Source organism: Lacerta agilis, chromosome 5 (genome assembly GCF_009819535.1).
Source record: "Lacerta agilis isolate rLacAgi1 chromosome 5, rLacAgi1.pri, whole genome shotgun sequence".
Taxonomy (NCBI): Eukaryota; Metazoa; Chordata; class Lepidosauria; order Squamata; family Lacertidae; genus Lacerta; species Lacerta agilis.
In genome coordinates this window covers 9,395,594-9,419,184 of record NC_046316.1, presented here as the reverse complement: position 1 = coordinate 9,419,184, position 23,591 = coordinate 9,395,594, and the positions used below count along the sequence as shown (strand labels likewise).

The 23,591-nt window shown below is 47.0% G+C and overlaps 2 protein-coding genes across 2 annotated transcripts; both read left to right on the top strand.

Moving 5' to 3' along the window:
• The first annotated feature begins 210 nt into the window (after nt 1-210).
• On the top strand, nt 211-5,128 carry GDF2 (growth differentiation factor 2). The gene is made up of 2 exons (XM_033148437.1): nt 211-569; nt 4,056-5,128. Exons 1-2 carry the CDS (start codon nt 230-232, stop codon nt 4,958-4,960), a joined length of 1,245 nt encoding a protein of 414 aa, XP_033004328.1. The 5' UTR covers nt 211-229; the 3' UTR covers nt 4,961-5,128.
• Nucleotides 5,129-13,294: 8,166 nt separating this feature from the next.
• RBP3 (retinol binding protein 3) lies at nt 13,295-21,424 on the top strand. Its single transcript, XM_033148085.1, has 4 exons — nt 13,295-16,459; nt 18,306-18,496; nt 20,137-20,279; nt 21,104-21,424. The coding sequence occupies exons 1-4, from the start codon at nt 13,415-13,417 to the stop codon at nt 21,421-21,423; spliced, it is 3,699 nt and encodes a 1,232-aa protein (XP_033003976.1). The 5' UTR covers nt 13,295-13,414; the 3' UTR covers nt 21,424.
• The last annotated feature ends 2,167 nt before the right edge of the window (nt 21,425-23,591 follow it).

Below are 23,591 nucleotides of genomic sequence, written 5' to 3'. Positions count from 1 at the left end.
GGGACCGAAATGTTAGCATCAATCGCAGAGATAAGGGCAAGTGTATGACCAATCTGCTTGACAATTCTCAAGGGGCTGGGGCTGGGGAAAAGAACGGCCGCAACCCGGCTCCAGGAAGTGTCTAGCTTTTGGTTTTGCTCCCCTACTCACTCCTCAGACTCTAATCAGACAAGACGTTCCTGGATCTGCGTTGGCTTTCCCCCCCACCGGAGAACGAAGCACATGCAAAATGTACTGTTTTGGTGTCTTGGCTCTTTTGAATGTCGTCTTCGTCCATCTGACAAACAGCAAACCTGTGGATGTTAGGAGCAGATTACTCACCGCGGGAAACTCTCCCGAACACTCTGGCGACCTTGGGAATATGGATGAAGAGGCCCCTTTAGACTTTCAGGCTTTCCTGGAGAATCTGAAAGCGGATTTCCTGAGGAACTTGAACTTATCAGAGATACCTTCACAGGAGAAGATGAAAGAGGAGCCGCCCCAATTCATGATTGATTTGTATAATCGATATACCAAGGACAAGTCTTCCAGCCCCATATCCAACATTGTCCGTAGCTTCAGTCCTGAAGGTATGAGGGTTTTCTTCCACAATGTGTGGGCTTGGTTTTCCCAGTGGGTAGGAATCCTACAATGCAATCCTTTGTGTGCCTACTCCAAAGTAAGTCCTATTAAGTTCAATGGATCTTACACTAAGTGTTTGTGAAATTGCAGTTGTAGTTACTTGCTCTGTCAGCAAGCCTGATCGTTCTTCACGTTTCCTTATATAATATAAAAGATGTTGTTTTCTTTTTAAATCAAGAAGAAATCAGATACCAGCAATAAACTGATAATGTAATTTAGGGCCTGCTTGTCAAAATATCTCTGGCACTCTGCCCCTGCCCCCATTCCCAAAGGGAGCTGAGACCCAGAGGCCACCATCTGAACAGCCAACCAACCCTTCTGAGTTTATTCCTGATGTCAATTATCTCCCCAGCGAAGGTTTCTGTTTCTGGCAGTGGCCAAAATCACGATACTTCAATAGGGTTTTACAATTAGCGCTAGTTTTCAAGAAATTGGGGTTGCCACACGTCCAGAATTTCAGCCGGGCTGTAATGTCCAGGAAAATTCCATGTCGAAGCGTAGATCTTTTGAGATTTTGAAAAGCAAACAAACAAACTTTGGGCAAAACTCAAAAACTCAACAGTGTTGGTCCGCCCCCCCCCCCGAAAGCTCAGCAACTTTGCCAAAAACAACAATTTTGCTCAATAACTTTTGTGTCCAGGTTTTCAGTTATTGAAATATGACAACCCTATTTTTTTAAAAAAACAACAACAACACCCCGATCTGAGCGTTGAGCCCATCTTTATTTTCTATGCTTCAAGTGAACCAAAAATGCTTTCCTCTTTGCACCTACGTGAAGATACTTTAGGGTGCATTTTTTAAATAATAATAAAATAAAACTAATTAAAACAGTAGCTACTAGGACCACATTTCAGGAACAATCGTAGGCGCCAGCTCCGGGGGGGGGGCGAAGGCACTTAGCCCCCCCCCTCCAGTTTTTTTGTTTTTGAGGGCCTCTTCAATGTTCAGAGGGTGTTCAGCTCCACCCCCTGACTCCTTGCATGCCAAGTCATCGTGCCAGGCCCCCTCAACTGTCTTGAGAAGGTGAGCCACCTGGGAACGCTGCTAGGAAGAGAATTCAGATAGCAAAACATAATTACGATTGTTAAGGTTATTGGTTTGTTTTGGTTCTGGTTATGTGTTTTTTTGTTTGTTCACGTTTTGCATTATTATGTTGTGAACCGCCCTGGGATCTTCAGATGAAGGGCAGTATATAAATTTAATTAATTAATTTAATTTAATTAATTATTAATCATTAATCATTAATTAATTAATTAATAATGAGATAAAAATGTGTTCAGCAATTCTATTCGCTGATGACCCTTACAAAGAGGAGCTCCAAAGGGGGCAGAAAGTTAAGTGGGGACTCTCTCCGCCCCCGCCCCTCCCCCCAAAGCGCATGCCTGAATTACTCCCCTCATCCCTTGCCATGTCATGGCTCAGGACTCGTAGGAGGCCATTAGGCAAAGGTAAAGGACCCCTGGACGGTTAAGTCCAGTCAAAGGCGATTGTGGGGTTGCGGCGCTCATCTCGCTTTCAGGCCAAGGGAGCCGGCGTTTGTCCACAGAGAGCTTTTCCGGGTCATGTGGCCAGCAGGACTAAACCGCTTCTGGCGCAACGGGACACCGTGACAGAAACCAGAGCGCACGGAAACACCGTTTACCTTCCTGCCGCAGCGGTGCCTATTTATCTACTTGCACTGGCGTGCTTTTGAACTGCTAGGTTGGCAGGAGCTGGGACAGAGCAACGGGAGCTCACCCTGTCGTGGGGATTCAAACCGCTGACCTTCCGATCGGCAAGCCCAAGATGCTCAGTGGTTTAGACCACAGCGCCACCCGCATCCCACAAGGAGGCCATTGCTGGGTAAATGGAAGGAGGAGGAGAGAAATCAACCTGTGATTTCTTGGGGTTTATCCATTTTGGCTGCTGAGTGCATATGTGTTTGGTTTGCGCCACAGTGAAGTCCTTCGCTGCTTGTTTATTGGCAGATAGCTGGCCAGTAAGCTACCAAATACCTAATTTGTTCTGTGGTATAGCCTGAAACTGATCCATAATTTAAATTGGCATGAGACCTTTATGCCCTATCATGCACCAGATGGAAGCGTGTCAAGGACCGAAGACCGCAGATTTTGCCCACCCTTCTCAGTATAAATGGGATCGGGGCTGGCCTTACCATTAGACAGAGTGGGACATTGGTCTCAGGTGGCAGATGTTGGAGAGCAGTGACAGTAACCCTCGGCTGTTCCTCTTGAACCCCCAAGGTGTTCCCCACTGTTGCAGAACACCACTTAGTATGTTGCATGGCTTCTCCTGGTTCTCTCCCCACCCGCCCCCCAAATTACCCTGCTGCCTCAAGCACATGGGGGGGGGGTGTGCCTCCAACATTTCTCTGATGAAAATAGGGACGTTCTATTCAATTATGAAGATGATGGTGATATTTATACCCCACCCATCTGACTGAGTTGTCCCAGCCACTCTAGGCAGCTTCCAACTTATATTAAAACATAATAAGACATTAAACAGTTAAAAAAAAAAAACTTCCCTATTCAGGGCTGCCTTCAGATGTCTTCTAAATGTTGTATAATTACTTATTTCCTTGGCTCGGAGGCCAGATAACTCCATACCTTCCGACATTTCTCCAATGAAAATAGGGACGTCCGAAGGAAAAGTGGGACGTTCCGGCATCAAATCAGAAACCAGGGCGGCTTCTGTAAATCCGGGACTATCCCAGGAATACAGGGACACTTGGAGGGTCTAGAACTCTCTTTCTCTGCAAGGCTGTTATCTTTTAATGCACTGAAATCGTTTTACGACAAAAAGAGATGGTGGCCTTAGATATTGAACCTTGTTGTCATAGTAGGGCTATTGGAAATATTAAAAGAATCCCTAATTTCACTCATAAAATGTTATCTACTGGCTGAAAGCAGAATATTTGCTACTATTTTGATTTAAATGAGAACTTGCAACACCACCAGCACCAAGCCATCAGTTAAGATGCAGGTCTAAGACTTATTCCAGGCATCCCCAATCTTCGGTCCTCCAGCTGTTTTTGGACTACAATTCTCATCATCCCTGACCACTGGTCCTGTTAGCTAGGGATCATGGGAGTTGTAGGCCAAAACATCTGGAGGGCCGCAGGTTGGGGATGCCTGACCTATTCCTAATAATAATAATAATAATAATAATAATAATAATAAGTGCTTTTTTCTTTAAAAAAAGTTCAGGGGTACTTTCATTTTCCTACTCATATTGAAATACTGCCCCTCAATGAGGCTAAACTTAGATTCACAAAATGTTTAGGGGTATGTGTACCCCTGCATACCCCCAGAAAAAAGCAATGATGATGATCATAATCATTGTACCCCGCCAACTGACTGGGTTGCCTACATTTCATATCTCCCACCCCGCAATAACAGGGAGCTATGGTAACAATGTTTATCCATTTCCCCCCACAGATATTGCCTCAGGGGAAATGGATCCCTTTCAGAAATACATCTTGCTTTTCAATGTCTCCATCCCGTGGCATGAAGAAGTCACCAGAGCTGAGCTTCGGATCCACACTGCTTGTCAGGAGGAGCCAGAGTGTTTCTCTCGCCTTCAAGGAAACGTGGTCATCTATGGCAGTCTAGGAGGAGATCCCTGGGAGAAACCAAAAGATGCCCAATCCTTCCTAGTCTCCAAAGAAATCCATGAATGCGGCTGGGCGATGTTTGATATGTCCGGCACTGTGAAAAGATGGGTCAAGGAAGAGAAAGCAAGAACTACCAGTCAGCTACAGATCACCGTGGAAAGTCATGTTCAAAGGGAGCCCACCTGTGGGAAGCCGCACATCAGCGTAACACCCGAGTCCAACCGTTTGCCCTTGCTGATAGTGTTTTCCAATGATCATGGCAACAGAATCAAGGAGAACCACAGGGAACTTCAGGAAATGATGGCGCACGAACAGGGGAGCGTGCTTAGGAACGGCACTGTTCACAAGCAGGATGCGATGCCTGCCAGCGGAATCCACCGTTCTTCATCTAGAAGCAAACGCAGCGTGGAAAGCAACCACTGCCGGAGAACGTCTCTTCACGTCAACTTCAAAGAAATTGGCTGGAATTGGATCATCGCGCCCTCGGATTATGAGGCGTTTGAGTGCAAAGGGGGCTGCTTCTTTCCTTTGACGGATAACGTCACCCCGACCAAACACGCTATCATCCAGACCTTGGTTCACTACAAGAACCCCAAGAAAGCAGCCAAGGCTTGTTGCGTTCCCACCAAGCTGGAAGCCATTTCCATGCTTTACAATGACGATGCCGGGACGCCCACTCTGAAATACCAATACGAAGGGATGAAAGTAGCAGAATGTGGCTGCAGGTAGGAGAGCAGAGGACCTCTCCTTCATAACTGAACCAAGCAGTGGAAACTTTCTCTGCGGATATTTCATAGAATGGCACTTGTTGGAAATAAATGGCTGAGTATGCGAACGGTTGTCTTCCAAGCTGACACCTACCTTTCTCTCTCTCTCAAGAGACAGACAGACACGCACACAGAGAGAGAATCTGAGACCAAAACTGAAAAATTGGGACATCTACAGCTTCTCTTGGACATTAGCAGCTCCCCTCCATGCCCACCCATGGTATTGCAAATGTGTCTAGTAGTATTTGAGTTTGATGCATCTCACGGTCCATGCTAGATCTGCTTAGGACACTGGCCACCTGATCCACATGCCTTCATGAACTTCTAATTGTGCCTTTTTTGCGGTGTCTCTTCATTCTTCCTGAGGTTGAGCATGGAAGTATTGGCAATTTGAGGCGAAACATTTCGTTTTGTCATCACGTCCGTTGTGTTGTAACCATGTTCCTTCCCATTTTCCTTTCTCCGTGACAATGTCGAGGTCTACATACTGTTTCTAGGCCCATATAGTACCACCTCCCCCCCCAAAAAAAATATTGACGTTTTCTCATTTCAAATTATTATCTCCCCCTTTGCCAGATAGCAGTTAAAGATACACTTAGCAGTTTGAAATTCTGCAGCACTTTAACCCAAAGGGGAGGGTATCTAGAGCTGTTGGGACGGCAAGTAGAACGTCTTTAAAATTTTGTCAATAAGCTATTTGGCAGAGAAGAGGAGCAAAGGTGAGGGAAATTAATTTAATTTATTACCCACATTTTGCCCTAAGGTCCTAAGCTGTGGCTGCAGAGACTGGTAACTCGTAACTGCTGCCTCTTGTGTTGTTTTAGCAGCACTAAAGTGACCTCTCTGGGGCACAAGCCTGGGCAGTGTGTCTGGGGGTCTTGAGCTGCATCAGACAACAGGACCCACCACTCTCGGCCTCGCTGATGTGGTCCAATGGAAAGCAGAGCAGTATGCTTGACATCAGCTAGATGGGATGCCTTCCCAGTGTGGGAATGTTTAGGAGTGTGGATGAGTATATATTATTTATATATCTCAATCCCAGCTTGTGTGAGCAAGCTCCAAACCTAGCAGAGTTACATTCCCTTTTAAAACACAGCAGAAAACGGTTGCATAGGCTTGCTAAAGCCTCTATAAGAAATATATATTCCTGGTATATTCCCCTTCTTCCCTCTTAAAAGCAAAGACACAATACAATACTGATTATTAGATATAAAAGAGTTTACTTACAGACATGCAAGAGTCACAGTACAGGCTCAAAGAGGCAGATAAACTTAGATAAACATATTTACATGTGGTGAAGCTGATTCCATAAGGAAAGAAGCTTCACTTCTGCTTCTCTCAGCTGCAGGCTGAGAGAGAGCATCCTGCTTGTTCAAAGGACGAGGCAAAATGGGGAGTCTTCTTTGGGATCTGGTTCCCAGGTAAGACCACACCTACTTCTGGTTCCTGTAACTCAGTCCAGGTAAACAGGAAGTTAAGCCTGGAGGACTGAGTTACCTTCATGTCCTCTCTAGCAGTGTTGGGTTTGGCTGCTCTGTGTTTACATCCCACACCCAGATGTATGAGCTCCATCTGCCCCTCACTTCCGTATAAAACAGGCACCCCCAACCTTCGGCCTTCCAGATGTTTTGGACTACAGTTCCCATCATCCCTGACCACTGGCCCTGTTAGCTAGGGATCATGGGAGTTGTAGGCCAAATCATCTGGAGGCCCGCAGGTTGGGGATGCCTGGTCTAAAAGCATGTGCAGAAAAGGCCTTCTTGACCATTGGACCCACTCTTGGTCTCGTCCACTCATTCCACCAGAGCCTGTCTTTGCATGCAGGGACAGTCCCCAACTCATTGTCTACTCTCAGCTGGTTTCGGTGGCCAGTGGAAGCCGTTCCCCAGGATGTGACCACTGTCGCATGCGGACAGCTTCTAGGTGCCACAGGTGAGAGCCGAGTGCAGGGTGGGGGGACCAAAGGTGCACAAACAATCCCCGAAGAAGCACGATGCGTCCCCACCAGAACAATTTAAAACGCGGCATTCAAGGCAACTTATGATCACAAAAATAGGGTGGGTCCTAAAAAGAGGTGTCAAAAGAGGTGCATCTCCAGCCTTTGCCTTTTGAACTTCTGAGGGTGGTGTCCTCTGCCCCACGGCTGAGCTTAACACCTGAGAGGGTCTGTAGGGAAGGAGGTGCTCTTTCAGGTATTGGGGGCTTGAGTTGTTTTGGGCTTTAAACATTAACCCCCTCGAACTGGGTCCAGGAACAAACCGGCAACCGGCACAGCTGCTTTTAAACAGGAGTGATGTGAGATCTAAACATAGCCCCTTCCAAACAGCCCTGCTCCCCTTCCTAAGGAGCCAACCACCACGATTTTTAGGTTTTAAGGACACATTCTGCACAAGAAGCCCCGGCCTGGCGGCTGGACCAGGGAGGGAAACAGCATGCAAAACCACACCATCAAAATATTCACTCAGCCCTTCAACCCAGCCATGTGTGCAGAAACCTTCTTACACCCGTGTTGTAGTGTCCTCTAGGTGCATCGGGGCATGAGTACATTTGTAATTGTACTTTGAATAAAAATGAATGAATGTACACTTCTCTGTATTCTTTAGAGTCTGCCACTGAACTGGGAGGCAGGGCAGCCATGGCTTCTTCATTCTCCATCCCTCTCTCCTTTTGACAGCTTTCTCTCCCACCTGCAGTAGTATGGAGGAGGACTGTGTCATGTAGTGGTTAGAGCGGCCTTTCTCAACCTTAGATCCCTAGAGGTTGTTGGACTATAACTCCCATCATTCCTAGCCAGTATGACCAGCGGTCAGGAATTGGTGGTAAATGTAGTTCAAGAACACCTGGAAACCCAAAGTTGAGAAAAGCTGGGTTAGAGTGTCAGGCTAGCTCCTGGGAAACAGAGATTCATAATCCCCATTCAGCCATGAAGCTCACTGGGTGACTTTGGGCCAGCCACTCACCTTCAGCCTAACCTACCTCGCAGGATTGTCGTGGGGATTAAATGTGGAGAGGAAGAACCATAAATGCCACTTTGAAGTCCTTGAAGAAAAAGGGTAGAATATGAATGCAATCAATGAATCAATCAATCAATCAATCAATCAATCAATACACAGCTGCTTTTCTGCTGGAGCAACAGTTAACTCGACCACAAAGACTGGGGAGAAATTCAGTTCGATGTGCATTTTAACGTCCTTTGAAATTTGCGCCTCTCCGAATTTTGCAACCAACCCAAACACCTGCGCAAAAAAGGCATTTGTGGGGGGGGGGGAGTGTGCAGAGTTGCATATATTTCTGAAAATAAAGTACGACAGGCATTATGCTAGGAGGCATCACTTGCCCAAATGTGTATACTCAGATAAAACGTGCCCTAAAATGCTGAAAAATTATTGTGAGGATTTGTTGTTGTTTTTTAAATGCAAACTGATGTGGAAACCTAGAAAACTAAAATTAAGATGGGGGGAAAAGAGAAACTGAAAGCTAACAGATTTTCCCATCCCTACTTAGGAATCCTAATTTCTATTGTTCTTTCTGAGTTTTCAGGTATGTCCTGCACAGGGATAAAAAAGTGATTAAAAACTAAGGACAACCAGGCTCGGTGAGGCTGAACAAAGCTAGAAAACCATGCCAGAGACTCACATTCCCTAAAATTACATACTAAGACCAAATGTCTGTCAAAGCAAATGGACAGAGGGGCATGTTGGGTAAAACTGCAGTTTTCTAATGCGTTAATAAAATATTTTTCTCCCTCTTCTCTCTCATAAAGTACTTGAAAGGTGAACTGTCACCAATACCACCAGAGCAATTCTCTAGATGTTTACTCAAAAGTGTCCCATAGAGCTCTGTGGAATTTACTCCCCAGTAAACTGGGGAGTAAATTCCCAGGGAGCTGGGTATGTTTAGCCTGGAGAAGAGAAGGTTAAGGGGTGATATGATAGCCATGTTCAAATATATAAAAGGATGTCATATAGAGGAGGGTGAAAGGTTGTTTTCTGCTGCTCCAGAGAAGCGGACAGAGGGCAATGGATTCAAACTACAAGAAAGAAGATTCCACCTAAACATTAGGAAGAACTTCCTGACAGTGAGACCTGTTCGGCAGTGGAATTTGCTACCAAGGAGTGTGGTGGAGTCTCCTTCTTTGGAGGTCTTTAAGCAGAGGCTTGACAGCCATCTGTCAGGAATGCTTTGATGGTGTTTCCTGCTTGGCAGGGGGTTGGACTGGATGGCCCTTGTGGTCTCTTCCAACTCTAGGATTCTATGAAACTGCAGTTTAAAATACTGTACAGCTCTTAAAACAAGCACGCCTGCAGTATATCTCCACCCGTAAAAAGCAATCTCGGAGGTCAAAGGATTTCAGCTGATAGCATAAAGCAGTGAATAAACCAGACGGATCACCCTTTGAATGTAGTTCCACTGGGGTTGTGTGGCAGAATAGAAAAAAGGCCTTTGCCACCACAGGTATTGCAGAGGGCTAAGAAGAAGAAGAGGAGGAGTTTGGATTTGATATCCCGCTTTATCACTACCCGAAGGAGTCTCAAAGCGGCTAACATTCTCCTTTCCCTCCCACCCCCACAACAAACACTCAGTGAGGTGAGTGGGGCTTAGAGACTTCAGAGAAGTGTGACTAGCCCAAGGTCACCCAGCAGCTGCATGTGGAGGAGCGGGGACGCGAACCCGGTTCACCAGATTACGAGTCTACCGCTCTTAACCACTACACCACACTGGCTCACTGCTGCTCAGTGCCTCAGGCCTCCAATCTTCCCAGCGGCTTCCTTGTCAGGGCCGCCAGTGCCACGTCTTATGTGATCCGGCATGTCTCTATTTTTACCCTTTTATGAGACACATCTGAGTGCTAAGAAGCAGAGCCGGAGACTTCTAAGGCACGATTCCCTCTGAGAAACAGACTCTTTTATCTCCACACTCAAAGCATTTCCATTCACGAATCTTCAGGTGACCAGTCAAATCACACAGAGAGGCCATCATCGTAAGAACACACACCCATCAGCAAAAAAACACAAGGAGGGAGGGGATTTTATTTATTTGTTTATTTAAAGGATGCATTTTAAAACCCTGATATCTGGATTTTTATATTTATTTTTTGTACAGGGTCACATTCAAAGCAGTTAGCAAAGAAGAGAAATTGAGAATGGTCAGATATAATAAACGTAAGCACCAAAGGACTGCATAAAGGAGCCCTTCTATTTTGTGCTCAGACGGTAATTGTGTCTGAATAAATCTTATGTTGCAGAAAATGCAGCAGCAGTCCTCAGTGACCTTCATTGACACAGAGGGCTTGGATCAGAGCCCAGGGTTGCCGTTCGGAAGGTCGGCAGTTCGAATCCCAGCTCCCGTTGCTTGGTCCCTGCTCCTGCCCACCTGGCAGTTCGAAAGCACGTCAAAGTGCAAGTAGATAAATAGGTACCGCTCCAGCAGGAAAGTAAACAGCGTTTCCATGCGCTGCTCTGGTTCTCCAGAAGCCGCTTAGTCATGCTGGCCACATGACCCGGAAGCTGTAGGCCGGCTCCCTCGGCCAATAAAGCGAGATGAGTGCTGCAACCCCAGAGTCGTCCGCGACTGGACCTAATGGTCAGGGGTCCCTTTACCTTTACCTTTACTCCAGGTTTTGGTGACTTCCAAAGAGTCATATATTTATTTATTTATTGGGTCAAAGTCAGGTTCTGCACTTGGGCAGGAATAACCAGGTGCTAAAATATAAGATGTGGTACACCTGGCATGCTTAGAATCATAGAATTGTAGAAGTGGAGGAGACCCCAAGCACCATCTAGTCCAACCAACCCCCCCCCCGACAATGCAGAAATCACAACTAAAGAACCCCTGACAGTTGGCCATCCAACCTCTATTTATAAACCTCCAAGCAAAGAGAGCCCACCATCTTCTGAGGGAGTCCATTCCTCTGGAGCAGCTCTTAGTTTCATAAAGTTCCTGCTAATGTTTAGTTGGAATCCCCTTGTAATTTGAACCCGTCCGTTCGGTCCTACCTTCCAGAGCAGGAGAAAACATAGCTTGCTCCATCTTCCATGTGACAGCCCTTGAGATATTTGAAGATGGCTATCATATCTCCTCTCAGTCTCCTCTTTTCCAGGCTAAACATACCCAGCTCCCTCAACCGTTCCTCATAAGGCTTGGTTTCTAGCCTCTTGGTTGCCCTCCTCTGTACACATTCCAGTTTGTCAACATCCTTCTTAAATTGCAGTGCCCAGAATTGGACACAGTATTCCAGGACAGATCCTGAAGTTTTGAATTATGGTGCTGGAGGAGACTCTTGAGAGTCCCATGGACTGCAAGAAGATCAAACCTATCCATTCTCAAGGAAATCGGCCCTGAGTGCTCACTAGAAGGACAGATCCTGAAGTTGAGGCTCCAGTACTTTGGCCACCTCATGAGCAGAGAAGACTCCCTGGAAAAGACCCTGATGTTGGGTAAGATGGAGGGCACAAGGAGAAGGGGGCGACAGAGGATGAGATGGTTGGACAGTGTTCTCAAAGCTACTAACATGAGTTTGGCCAAACTGCGAGAGGCAGTGAAAGATAGGTGTGCCTGGTGTGCTCTGGTCCATGGGGTCATGAAGAGTCGGACACGACTGAACGACAACAACAACAACAATTCCAGGTGTGGTCTGACCAAGGCAGAATAGAGCAGGAATTTTACTTGACCTGGACACTATACTTCTGTTGATGCAGCCAAGAATAGCATTAGCTTTTCTTTCTTTTTTTCCCCCTGCTGCTGCATCGCACTGTTGACTCATGTTAAGCTTGTCTTCTACCAAGACCCCGTGGCCTTGGAGGAAAAGGGTAGAATATGAATGTACTACCAGCAAGTCATGTGTCCCCCATCTTGTATTTTTGCAGCTGGTTCTTCCTGCCTAAGTGCAGGACCTGACATTAGTTATTGAATTATTGAAATTCCTTTTGTTAGTTTTGGCCCATTTCTTCAATCTGTGACTGTCATCGTGAATCCCAATTCCGCCTTCTAAGCCAATAGCTATCCTTCCCAATTTGGTTTCATCTGCAGATTGGATGAGCATCCCCTCAATTCCTTTATCTAAGTCATTTATAAAGATGTTGAAGAACAACGGGCCCAGGACAGAACCCTGCGGCACCCCACTTGTCACTTTCCCCACAGGATGATGAGGAAATTGAAACTGTCTCACCCCAACTCTATAGAATCTGTAAACTGGCACTCAGATTTTATCCTCATGGAAACTGCGTACGCCGGCAAATTTGAAAGGGATAAAGTCGAGACTGATCCTCTTTCAATCTCTTAGCAGCACAATAGAATGGAGCCTAAGAAACAACACACACATTCTATTTCAGTCTGTCGAGTTGAGTTTCTCTTGTCCGGAAGCAGTGGCCATATGTTCTGCGCTGGTATTACAAGTAAATCCTAATTGATGACAAACTGCGAAGATTAAAGTCACCTCAGATTTAGCAACACTCTGGTGAGCAGATATAGTAAAAGTGCAGCCCTGAGAATGGTCAGTAACACTAATAGCAATTGTGTTCTTACTTGATTGGGCGGGGTGTGTGTGTGTGTGTGTGTGGAATTTCTGCGGAAATATTCAGTGATGGAAAAATCCAAACCACCAAATGCAAATAGAGTGTAAGCTGGAGGATTGGGAAGCTAACATTGGTCCAGGAAGAGAAACTGCCATACCTTCCAACATCTCTCCAATGAAAATAGAGGTGTCCTATTCAACAACAACAACAACAACAACAACAACAACAACAACAACCCGCCCATCCGACTGGGTTGCCCAAGCCACTCTGGGCAGCTTCCAGTATATACAAAAACATAATAAACATTAAACAAGCTCAGTTGTAGTCAGTTTCCCATGAGAGTTTCCTAAAAGAGTGGCCCACGGACCACTTGGAAATAACTGGGGTTCTTGGCAGACCACGTAATGGTTTTTCTTCCTGTTGTAGCAGTTGCAACGTGCTGCAGCTGCTGTGTAATATCCAGTTACTCCTGATTGCTCCTTTTGTTCCTTACGTTGAATTTTATTACCTTGCCATTTTAAGTGTTTTCCACACCCCTGCCACGCTCCACCTGAATGGTCACTGGCGTTCCACAGACTATACCATTTGGAAACCCCTGATCTAAGCGCTTCTCTTGGCTTCCTAAAGCTCCTTAAAGGCAGTTTTGTAAGAGGGATTGTTGCGCGATGAAGCTGCACTTTTGGTGGCCTTCGTCTGATGCCCTCCAGTTTAATGAGATTAAGGGGTTAGAGCCAGATTTAAAGGCTAGTTAAAGGATATTCCATGCTCTCCAAATGTAATACTTGGCTGTTCAGCACTGATTCACAGAGAGCGCCGGCAGAAAGCTAAGATCCTCCCAGACTGCAAGCGATTTGGATTTCTCTTGCGGCACATTTCACTTTGCGCTATCCTGACCAAAGAAAATGATCAGGGAATGTCTCCTGCTGTGGGTGGCCCTGATGTGTTGTGGCGGCTCTACTGAGGGCGTCCTCCAGTCCACACTGGTGTTGGATATGGCAAAGCTTCTGCTGGATAACTATTGCTTTCCCGAAAACCTGGCGGGGATGCAAGAAGCCATCGAACAAGCCATCAAGGGTGGAGAGATCTTGGACATCTCCGATCCCAAACTTTTGGCGACTGTTCTGACAGCTGGGGTGCAAGGAGCCCTTAACGACCCGCGGCTGGTGATTTCTTATGAGCCCTCAGCTCCCGTTGCCCCCAAGCAAGGAGCAGAGCCTTCTCTGACTCTGACCTCAGAGCAGCTCTTAAATCTCATCCAACACACAGTGAAGTCCGAGGTGCTGGAGGGCGACGTAGGCTACCTAAGGATCGACTACATCATCGGTCAGGATGCTGTGGAGCAGATTGGAGCTTTCCTGGTAGAGAAGGTGTGGAAAACCTTGATGGAGACGTCGGCTCTGGTCCTCGACCTGCGTTACAGCACCGGAGGGCAGGTTTCCGGCATCCCGTTCATTATCTCTTACTTGTACAACGAGGACAGTGTGCTGCATGTGGACACCGTATACAACCGGCCATCCAATACGACCGTGGAAATCTGGACTTTGCCGAAGGTGCTGGGTGCGAGATATAGCAAGGAGAAGGACGTCGTTTTGTTGATAAGCCAGCACACCACAGGGGTGGCCGAAGATGTGGCCTATATCCTCAAACAAATGCACAGGGCTATCATAGTGGGGGAGAAGTCAGCCGGAGGCTCCTTGGGCACCCAAAAGTTGCAGATTGGGGCTTCCCAGTTCTACATGACAATTCCTCTATCCTGCTCCGTCAGCCCCTTGAGCGGAAACGGGCAAAGCTGGGAAATCGGTGGCGTGGAGCCATGCGTTGCTGCCTCAGCAGAGCAAGCTTTGGAGAAAGCCTTGGGCATGATTTCGCTACGCAAAGCTATCCCTGGCAGTATCAACCTCTTGATGGGTATCCTGAAGGACAACTATTCCGTGGTAGACCGAGTCCCCACCCTGCTGGCGCACCTCTCCGCTTTTGACCACTCTTCCGTCCTATCGGCAAATGAGCTGGCCTCCAAACTCAACGCCGAACTGCACACTGCGTCGGAAGACCCCCGCCTATTCTTGCGGGCTGCCGCCCCGGGCGAATTTGCAGCTGTGCCAGCCGAGGAGCAGGTTGCCATGGCTTCCGACCTACCTAACGACGAGCAACTCATGCACGCCCTGGTAGATACTGTGTTCAAGGTGTCGGTGCTGCCCGGCAATGTGGGCTACATGCGCTTCGATGAGTTTGCCGATGCTACGGTGCTGGTCAAGCTAGGGCCCTACCTCGTACGTCAAGTCTGGGAGCCCCTGGAAGCCACAGACAATTTGATCATGGACCTACGGTACAACATCGGAGGCCCCTCCTCAACCGCTGTGCCGGTGTTGCTTTCCTACTTCCAAGACCCCTCTGCTGGTGCTGTGCATTTCTTCACCACCTACGACAGGCGCACAAACCAGTCCCAGGACCACAACAGCAGGGCTGAAATGCTAGGCAAGCCCTACGGAGCTCGGCGGGGCGTCTACCTGCTCACAAGCCACCACACAGCCACAGCCGCCGAGGAGTTTGCTTACCTCATGCAGTCTCTTGGCCGCGCCACCCTGGTTGGCGAGATTACAGCAGGTGTCTTGACCCACGCGCACACCTTCTGCGTTCTGCAGCTCGGCGAAGGAGCAGATTGCGGCCTTCTGATCAACGTGCCGGTCGTCTCTTTTATCGACAACCACGGGGAGTGCTGGCTGGGTGGTGGGGTGGTGCCTGATGCCATCGTGTTGGCTGACGAGGCTCTTAAAAAGGCACAGGAAATACTGGCGTTCCACAACGGCATGGGAGTAGTTGTTGAGGAAGTGAGGCAGTTGCTCGAGGCCCACTATGCCATTCCGGAAATGGCCACGAGGATCAGTGGCGCCCTCCGTTCCAAGCTGGCCAAAGGCGGGTATCGCTCAGTTGTGGACTTTGAGACCCTCGCTTCTCAGCTGACCAGCGACCTTCAAGAGACCTCTGGGGATCACCAGCTGCACATCCTCCACAGCCACGTGCAGCCTCCTCCAGAGGAGCACTCTCCCAAAAAGGCACCCACTGCCGAGGAACTGGCTTTCCTCATCGAGGCTCTTTTCAAGGTGGACGTGTTGCCAGGCAACGTGGGGTACCTGCGCTTTGACATGATGGCTGAGGCGGAGACGGTGAAGGCTATTGGGCCACAGGTGCTGCACATGGTTTGGGACAAGTTGGTGGAAACGGAAGCTCTTGTCGTCGACATGCGCTACAACACAGGCAGTTACTCCAACGCAGTGCCCATTTTTTGCTCCTACTTCTTTGACGCCGCTCCTCAGCGACACCTGTACACGATTTTCGACCGCAGCACCTCTCAAAGTACCGAGGTGTGGACTTTGCCCGAGGTGACTGGCAAACGTTACGGCTCGGCTAAGGATGTCTATATCCTAATTAGCCACACGAGTGGCTCGGCCGCCGAAGCCCTCACTCGTTCTTTGAAGGACCTGCATCGTGCCACAGTAATCGGGGAGCCCACGGTTGGGGGCTCGCTCTCGGCGGGTATTTACCACATAGGCAGCAGCCCATTGTACGCATTGATCCCCAGCCAAGTGGTGCTCAGTCCAGTCACTGGCAAAGTGTGGAGCCTGTCTGGAGTAGAGCCCCACGTCACCGCGCAGGCTCCAGAGGCCTTGGCTTCCGCCCAGAAGATCATCGCCTTGCGCGCCAGCTTGCCCAGTGTGCTGCAGGCCGTGGGCAAACTGGTGGCCGACAACTATGCCTTTGTCGATATCGGGGCTACAGTGGCAGCCAAGCTTGCTGAGCAAGCCACCTACAGAAACGTCAACTGTGAGGTGGAACTCGCCGAGAAAATGAACGCAAACCTCAAAGCTCTCTCTGGAGATAGGCACCTCAAGGTCACCCACATCCCTGAGCGTTCAAAGGACCACATCCCAGGTATCATGCCCATGCAGGTAAGTTCCTATTAGGGGTGTGCTACCACTTCAGTTTCTGCCACCCAAGCTGACTGCTTCACCCTGCCTCATGGGTGGGCCGGCCCTGCTGGGAAATGTGGCAATTTTGTGTTTGTGTGTGTGTGTGTGTTTACTTTGTCATCCTATGGCATCACTGAACTTTCTGCTACCCTGACACGTTCTAGAGGATCAGCTGCAAATCATGTGTATTATTATTATTATTATTATTATTCATTTCATTTCTATACTTCTTTATATTTTTAAGGGGCATGGAATCTCAAAGCAGTTTACAACCTGCATTAAAACAGAAAATATAACAATTTAGAATACAACATTACTGGAGAAAGTCGAATATAAAGTATACATTTAAATACAATGAACATTCACTCAGACATAATTAACAGGAAACTAAAATATTATTCTAAACATTTAAAAAAGCACTACAGAGGAGGTCAACTGCAGAATGCACGTTTAGCAGATCAAAGTTAACCCAAAAAAATTATCTTAAACATTTCAAAAGAAAGCATGACTAAGTGAAGTCAAATATAAAAGGCACATCTGAAACAGCATAACTAGCAAAATAATAAATTGCCCTATTATCTCCACAGTGTTACTATCCCTTTCCAGGGGTGTAGCAAGTGGGGCGTAGGGGGCAGGCCGCCCCATGTTCCATAATGGAGGGGGTGACAAATTATCAAGGAACAATTACTGCCCTACTAGGGCGGTTCATTAAAAAAAACTTTTATTTAAAATGCCTGCTCCGAAGGTCTTATCTTACTATACTAGGGATTATATAGCTATATATGAAATTTCATGCATATTGGTTAATATCTTGACCCTCCTCCACCAAAATAGCTGTTTACTTGGCTGTCTTCCTATGTCGTGAAGGCTGCAATTTCAGTTCAGTGGAGCACTTACTGTTCCCAACCCTAACCCTGTGGAAAGCCATCTAATTAGACTTTAATTTGGTTTTGAGATGTTTTTAGGAGGTAATTTAATTATTGTTTGATTTTATACCAATGTTATGTATCTGATGTTAGCCACCCTGAGCCCGACTTTGGCTGGGGAGGGCAGGATAGAAATAAAAGTTTTTTTAAAATTATTACTTGTTATTATTCCTTTGTAAGAAAATATGAAACAATGTAAAACCATTTTTGCAGGGGGGGGATCAATTGGGGGGGGGTGACAAGAAATTTTCCGCACCAGGTACCACCTGACCTTCCTACGCCTCGTGGGGGGGTTGACAAAAAAAGGCTTGTCCTTTAACACAGGAAAGCAGCCTTAACTTAATAGGTTCAACAGATGGCCATGGTTCATTTTAAATATATTATTATTGCAGGTTTTGACATGTTCGTTTAAAATTCTGATTTCTACTTACGTCAGGTTTGTGTGTGTGTGAAATGCTTTTACTGTAACTGAGAAGTTTTCGTATTAAAATGCAAATATCTGCTCAGGAGGGAAGTTGCTTCACGGTTTCTGATGGGTGACAGAGTTCAAGGGGTATCCAGTAGAGAAACAAGATTTATTTATTCTCATGTATATTCCCCCTTTCCTCCAAGGAACTCAAGGTGGGTGTATATGGTTCTCTCCACCCCACCATTTCATTCTTACAACAACCATGTGAGGTCGGATTGAGGCAGGCTAAGAAACAGGCACCGGTCATCATGGCTGAGTAGAGATTTGAACCTGGGTCTCCCCAGAGCTAGTTCTACACTCTACACAACCCTGGCTTAATTTCAATGAGACTTGGAGCCATGATGTGCTCAAGATCACCACCACCTTGTCACTCATTTATCTGACATTGCCCTTCTATGTTCTTCAACCTATGTTCTTCAAACCATGGCAGATCCCTTCTCCCGAAATGTTTGAAGACCTCGTTAAGTTCTCCTACCACACCAACGTGCTTGAGAACAACGTGGGCTACTTGAGGTTCGACATGTTTGCCGACTGTGATCTTTTGTCTCAACTCTCTGAGATGCTCCTGAAACACGTTTGGGAGAAGATTGCCCACACGGATGCGCTAATCATAGACATGAGGTAACTACTAGATCAAAAATGGCCAGGAACTCGATGGAAACAATGAGGAAGTAATCATAATTTCCTTTTCTTTCTTTAAATGTAAATTTTTATTTGATTTTCCCAAGGTTTTAACAAATTTACTTCACATGCATCACTCACTTATATTTTTTTTCTTTTTGACTTCCCACTTCTCCAGTCCTGATATTTTTATTCTTATCCTTAATTGCTACATTAAACCCCCAACTCCATCTTGTCAACCCCCCTGCCACTTATATCTCAAATCCTGCCCACTAGCTCATATCGCTAAAATACTTTGACAGTCTAATAAAGGCCTCCAATTTTCCATAAACAATTCGTCATGTTGATCTGTTACGTTTTACAATCAATTTCGCCATTTCAACATAATCAATTAATTTTATAAGCCATTCTTCTTTGGTTGGAATCTCTTCCTCTTTCGGCAAGTATAAGATTCTGCAGCTGCTGCATACGCAAAAAAAAATTTTTAGTCAGCTTCTTTGGAGCTTCCATCCCAATTATCACTAGCAAAAAGGCTTCGTGTTTTGGGGGACCACCAATTTAAGGAATTAATTGTAATTTTCAAAATGGAGTGTACACAGTAAAAGTGGTGCTTCTCAAAGCTTCAGATTTAATCTCTTTGCCCCTTAAACCACTTGTATGGGTGCAACTGAACACTTCAATGTATGTATGACAGCAGCCAATAGACTCGGACCTTCATAGTGAACCTATGGTAATAATAATAATAATAATAATAATAATAATAATAATAATAATAATAATAATGTGATAAAACATCAAACATTAAAAACTTCCCTAAACAGGGCTGCCTTCAGTTGTCTTCTAAAAGCCAGATAGTTGTTTATTTCCTTGACATCTGATGGGAGGGCGTTCCACAGGGCGGGCGCCACCACCGAAAAGGCTCTCTGCCTGGTTCCCTGTAACCTCACTTCTCGCAGTGAGGGAACCACCAGAAGACCCTCAGAGCTGGACCTCAGTGTCCAGGCTGAACAAAGGGGGTGGAGATGCTCCTTCAGGTATACTGGGCCGAGGCTGTTTAGGGCTTTAAAGGTCAGCACCAACACTTTGAATTGTGCTCGGAAACGTACTGGGAGCCAATGTAGGTCTTTCAGGTCCGGTGTTATATGGTCTCGGCGGCCACTCCCAGTCACCAGTCTAGCTGCCGTGTTCTGGATTAATTGCAGTTTCTGGGTCACCTTCAAAGGTAGCCCCACGTAGAGCGCATTGCAGTAGTCCAAGCGGGAGATAACCAGAGCATGCACCACTCTGGCAAGACAGTCCGTGGGCAGGTAGGGTCTCAGCCTGCATACCAGATGGAGCTGGTAGACAGCTGCCCTGGATGCAGAATTGACTTGCGCCTCCATGGACAGCTGTGAGTCCAAAATGACTCCCAGGCTGCACACTTGGTCCTTCAGGGGCACAGTTACCCCATTCAGGACCAGGGAATCCACCACACCAGCCTGCCTCCTGTCCCCCCAAAACAGTACCTCTGTCTGTGATCCAGATTCCCTCCCTTCACTGTATATACATGTGTTCAAACCATGCAGCACATTGTAGAAAGTATGTCTGCCTTGTCCATCAGGTTGAACCTTATGTGATCTGGGTTTTCCTCCTCTGTTTAGATACAATATAGGAGGCTCCACATCTTCCGTAGCAGCTCTGTGCTCGTATTTCTTTGATGAAGGACACCCAGTTCTTCTGGACAAAGTCTACAACAGACCCAATGATACCACCAGAGACATGTGGACCCTTTCGCAGCTTACAGGTGAGAGCAATTATACTGTTGGTTTGTAGGTGTCAATAGATTTCCTGATACCTGTTTTAGAAAGCCACTGATAGCGTGTAATTTGTGAAATGTCAGAACGGCTGAAAGCACGGATCATTGTCAAGCAGTTCTGATTAAGAAATGGGGGGGGGAAGCATTGAACACATGGGGAAACAGTGTTTAACACCTCATTTTTTGCAGTGTTTGAAAATGGGATGTTACTGGGGCTTGACCACCAAGCATGAGGAAGGTGGGACAGCTAAATCCTCAGGTCAGGAGGGACCAGGGAAGCCACTGAAAGCCACTGAGCAGAGCAGCTTGTACTTCCTCCTCCATCTTCCTCAGAGTAATGCAAGGGGTCCGGCTGTCTGTGTGCCCTTTATCAAGCTACACTTTTTCGGCCTTAATTTGCAATCTGTAGAGCAGAAGGAATAGCCATTTGCTTTGCAGGATTGCTGTAAGGAGGAACAAGACTCATATAAGGCACTCAGTTATGGACTCAGCTACATTAGTCGAACTATAATGTTATAAATGCGTTATAACACTGTGACACCAGATGGCGCTGCAGAGCCGAAATGGAAAGTCAACAATAATTTCCATTGTGAGCTTTTACAACTTTTCCCCTATAGCGCTTTTTTTATAGCTGTGTAGACCCTGCCTACATAAATTAAGTAAGGATTTCAATTTCGTTGTTGATTTTGAACCCTTGAGGTCTTATCACCCCTTATTTCATAGCTGCAAGGAGTAGGGCAGCCAATCGTAGAATCGAAGGGTTGAAAGGGACCAATCTACTAACCTACTGCATGTTATCTTGCCTCTTGAAGGGATGAGATACGGTTCCAATAAAGGTCTAATCATCCTCACCAGCTCTGTCACCGCCGGTGCTGCCGAGGAATTTGTGTTCATCATGAAGAGACTGGGCAGAGCCTTCATCGTTGGGCAAAGGACCAGCGGGGGTTGCCTCCCGCCTCAGACATACCATGTGGATGGCACCAGCCTCTACGTCACCATTCCAACTTCCAGGTCCATCATTTCCATGGATGACACCTGGGAGGGTGTGGGCGTTAGTCCTCACATGGAAGTTCCCCCTGAGGTGGCACTCATCAAGGCTAAGGAAATGTTGCTGCTCCACAGGTCCAGCTAAACTCCAGGTCCAAAAAAGGAAAGGCCCCATGGGAGCGAAAGGCAGGAAATGAAAATTAGGGAAGGCGAGTGTTTCATCCCAACAAATCTGTCCCAGGCCTCTGCTATCTCAAGGATAGAACTGACACAGTCCCAGTTTTTAGGAGAAGTCCACAAAGGGGGCAGAAAGACATGCAGAAGAACCCCACCCCACCCCACCTCACCCCACAGGTTCCTCTTTCAGAGCCAGGAAGGTCTGAGCCCCCACAATACACACGGAGTAGATGGCTAGGAGCAACCGAAGCTCAGTGCTTACTCGAGTTTGTGTATGTACCCTTCCATTTACCCAGAAAGTCTTTTCCACTCCGATGCAAATTTACAGGTCACCCCACCCTGAATGTCATCCCGCCTCACTGGGGTGCCCCCCTTATTCGTCCTTGCTGATTCACGAGTGGATTCGTGGGATCTTGTCCACGTGTGAATCGTCATGAAGAGAGATGCCGATTCCTGTAGGGGTTATTCAGAAGTGTGTAAAATGCTTCTACCTTTGCGACCAAAGAAGTCCTATGCGCCTAGTCAGAAACTCATCAGACTGAAGGCAATATTGTGAGAGTAGACGCTCCTGTTTGGGGAACTTCCAAGAAGCTTCTTGCATCTGTCTGCAGATCTTCCTGACGTGGAGCGTCATTCCCGTGTGTTTGTGAATGTCCAGGCCACTTGAATTGGTTCTGAGTTTTACTGTTCTGTCCTGCACTAGGCAGTGAGAGGAAGAGAGCACCTGAATAATGTGGGAATGTTTAGGAGTGTGGATGAGTATATATTATTTATATATCTCAATCCCAGCTTGTGTGAGCAAGCTCCAAACTTAGCAGAGTCACATTCCCTTCTAAAACACAGCAGAAAACGGTTGCATAGGCTTGCTAAAGCCTCTATAAGAAATATATATTCCTGGTATATTCCCCTTCTTCCCTCTTAAAAGCACAGACACAATACAGTACTGATTATTAGATATAAAAGAGTTTACTCACAGACATCCAAGAGTCACAGTACAGGCTCAAAGAGGCAGATAAACATAGATAAATATATTTACACGTGGTGAAGCTGCTTCCTTAGGGGAACAGCCTTCACCTCTGCTTCTCTCAGCTGCAGGCTGAGAGAGAGCATCCTGCTTGTTCAAAGGATGAGGCAAAATGGGGAGTCTTCTTTGGAATCTTGTTCCCAGGTAAGACCACACCTACTTCTGGTTCCTGTAACTCAGTCCAGGTAAACAGGAAGTTAAGCCTGGAGGACTGAGTTACCTTCATGTCCTCTCTAGGAGTGTTGTGTTTGGCTGCTCTGTGTTTACATCCCACAAATAAAGGAAAGATTGTGCATTTTCAGAATGATGTCAGCATAAGTAGGAAACCATTAACACTGCACAACTAAATGGAGGGAATTGAACTCGGAGCTTCTGAGCCCAGTTCCTCTCTGTTGCATGGTTTTTCAAGCTCTGAAAGGGCAATCCTTTAAAGCAGGCTTCCTCAACCTCGGCCCTCCAGATGTTTTGGGCCTACAATTCCCATGATCCCTAGCTAGCAGGACCAGGGGTCAGGGATGATGGGAACTGTAGTCTCAAAACATCTGGAGGGCCGAGGTTGAGGAAGCCTGCTTTAAAGGATCGCAGAATCCTAGAATCGCAGAGTTGGAAAGGGCCAAAAAGGTAATCAACTGCAACCCACTGCAATGCAGGAATCCCCACTCTAGAGAATCCCTCATCCAACCTCTTTTTAAAAACCTCCAATGAAGGAGAGTCCACAAACCTCCCAGGGGACTCCGTTCCGCTGTCAAACAGCTCTAACAATCAGGAAGTTATCTCCAATGTTTAGTCAGAATTTCCTTCCTTGTAATCTGAAGGCGAATGGGACGCGGGTGGCGCTGTGGGTTAAACCACAGAGCCTAGGGCTTGCCGATCAGAAGGTCGGCGGTTCGAATCCCCGCGACAACGGGGTGAGCTCCCGTTGTTCGGTCCCTGCTCCTGCCAACCTAGCAGTTCGAAAGCACAAAGTGCAAGTAGATAAATAGGTACCGCTCTGGCGGGAAGGTAAACGGCTTTTCCGTGCGCTGCTCTGGTTCGCCAGAAGCGGCTTAATCATGCTGGCCACATGACCCGGAAGCTGTGCGCCGGCTCCCTCGGCCAGTAAAGCGAGATGA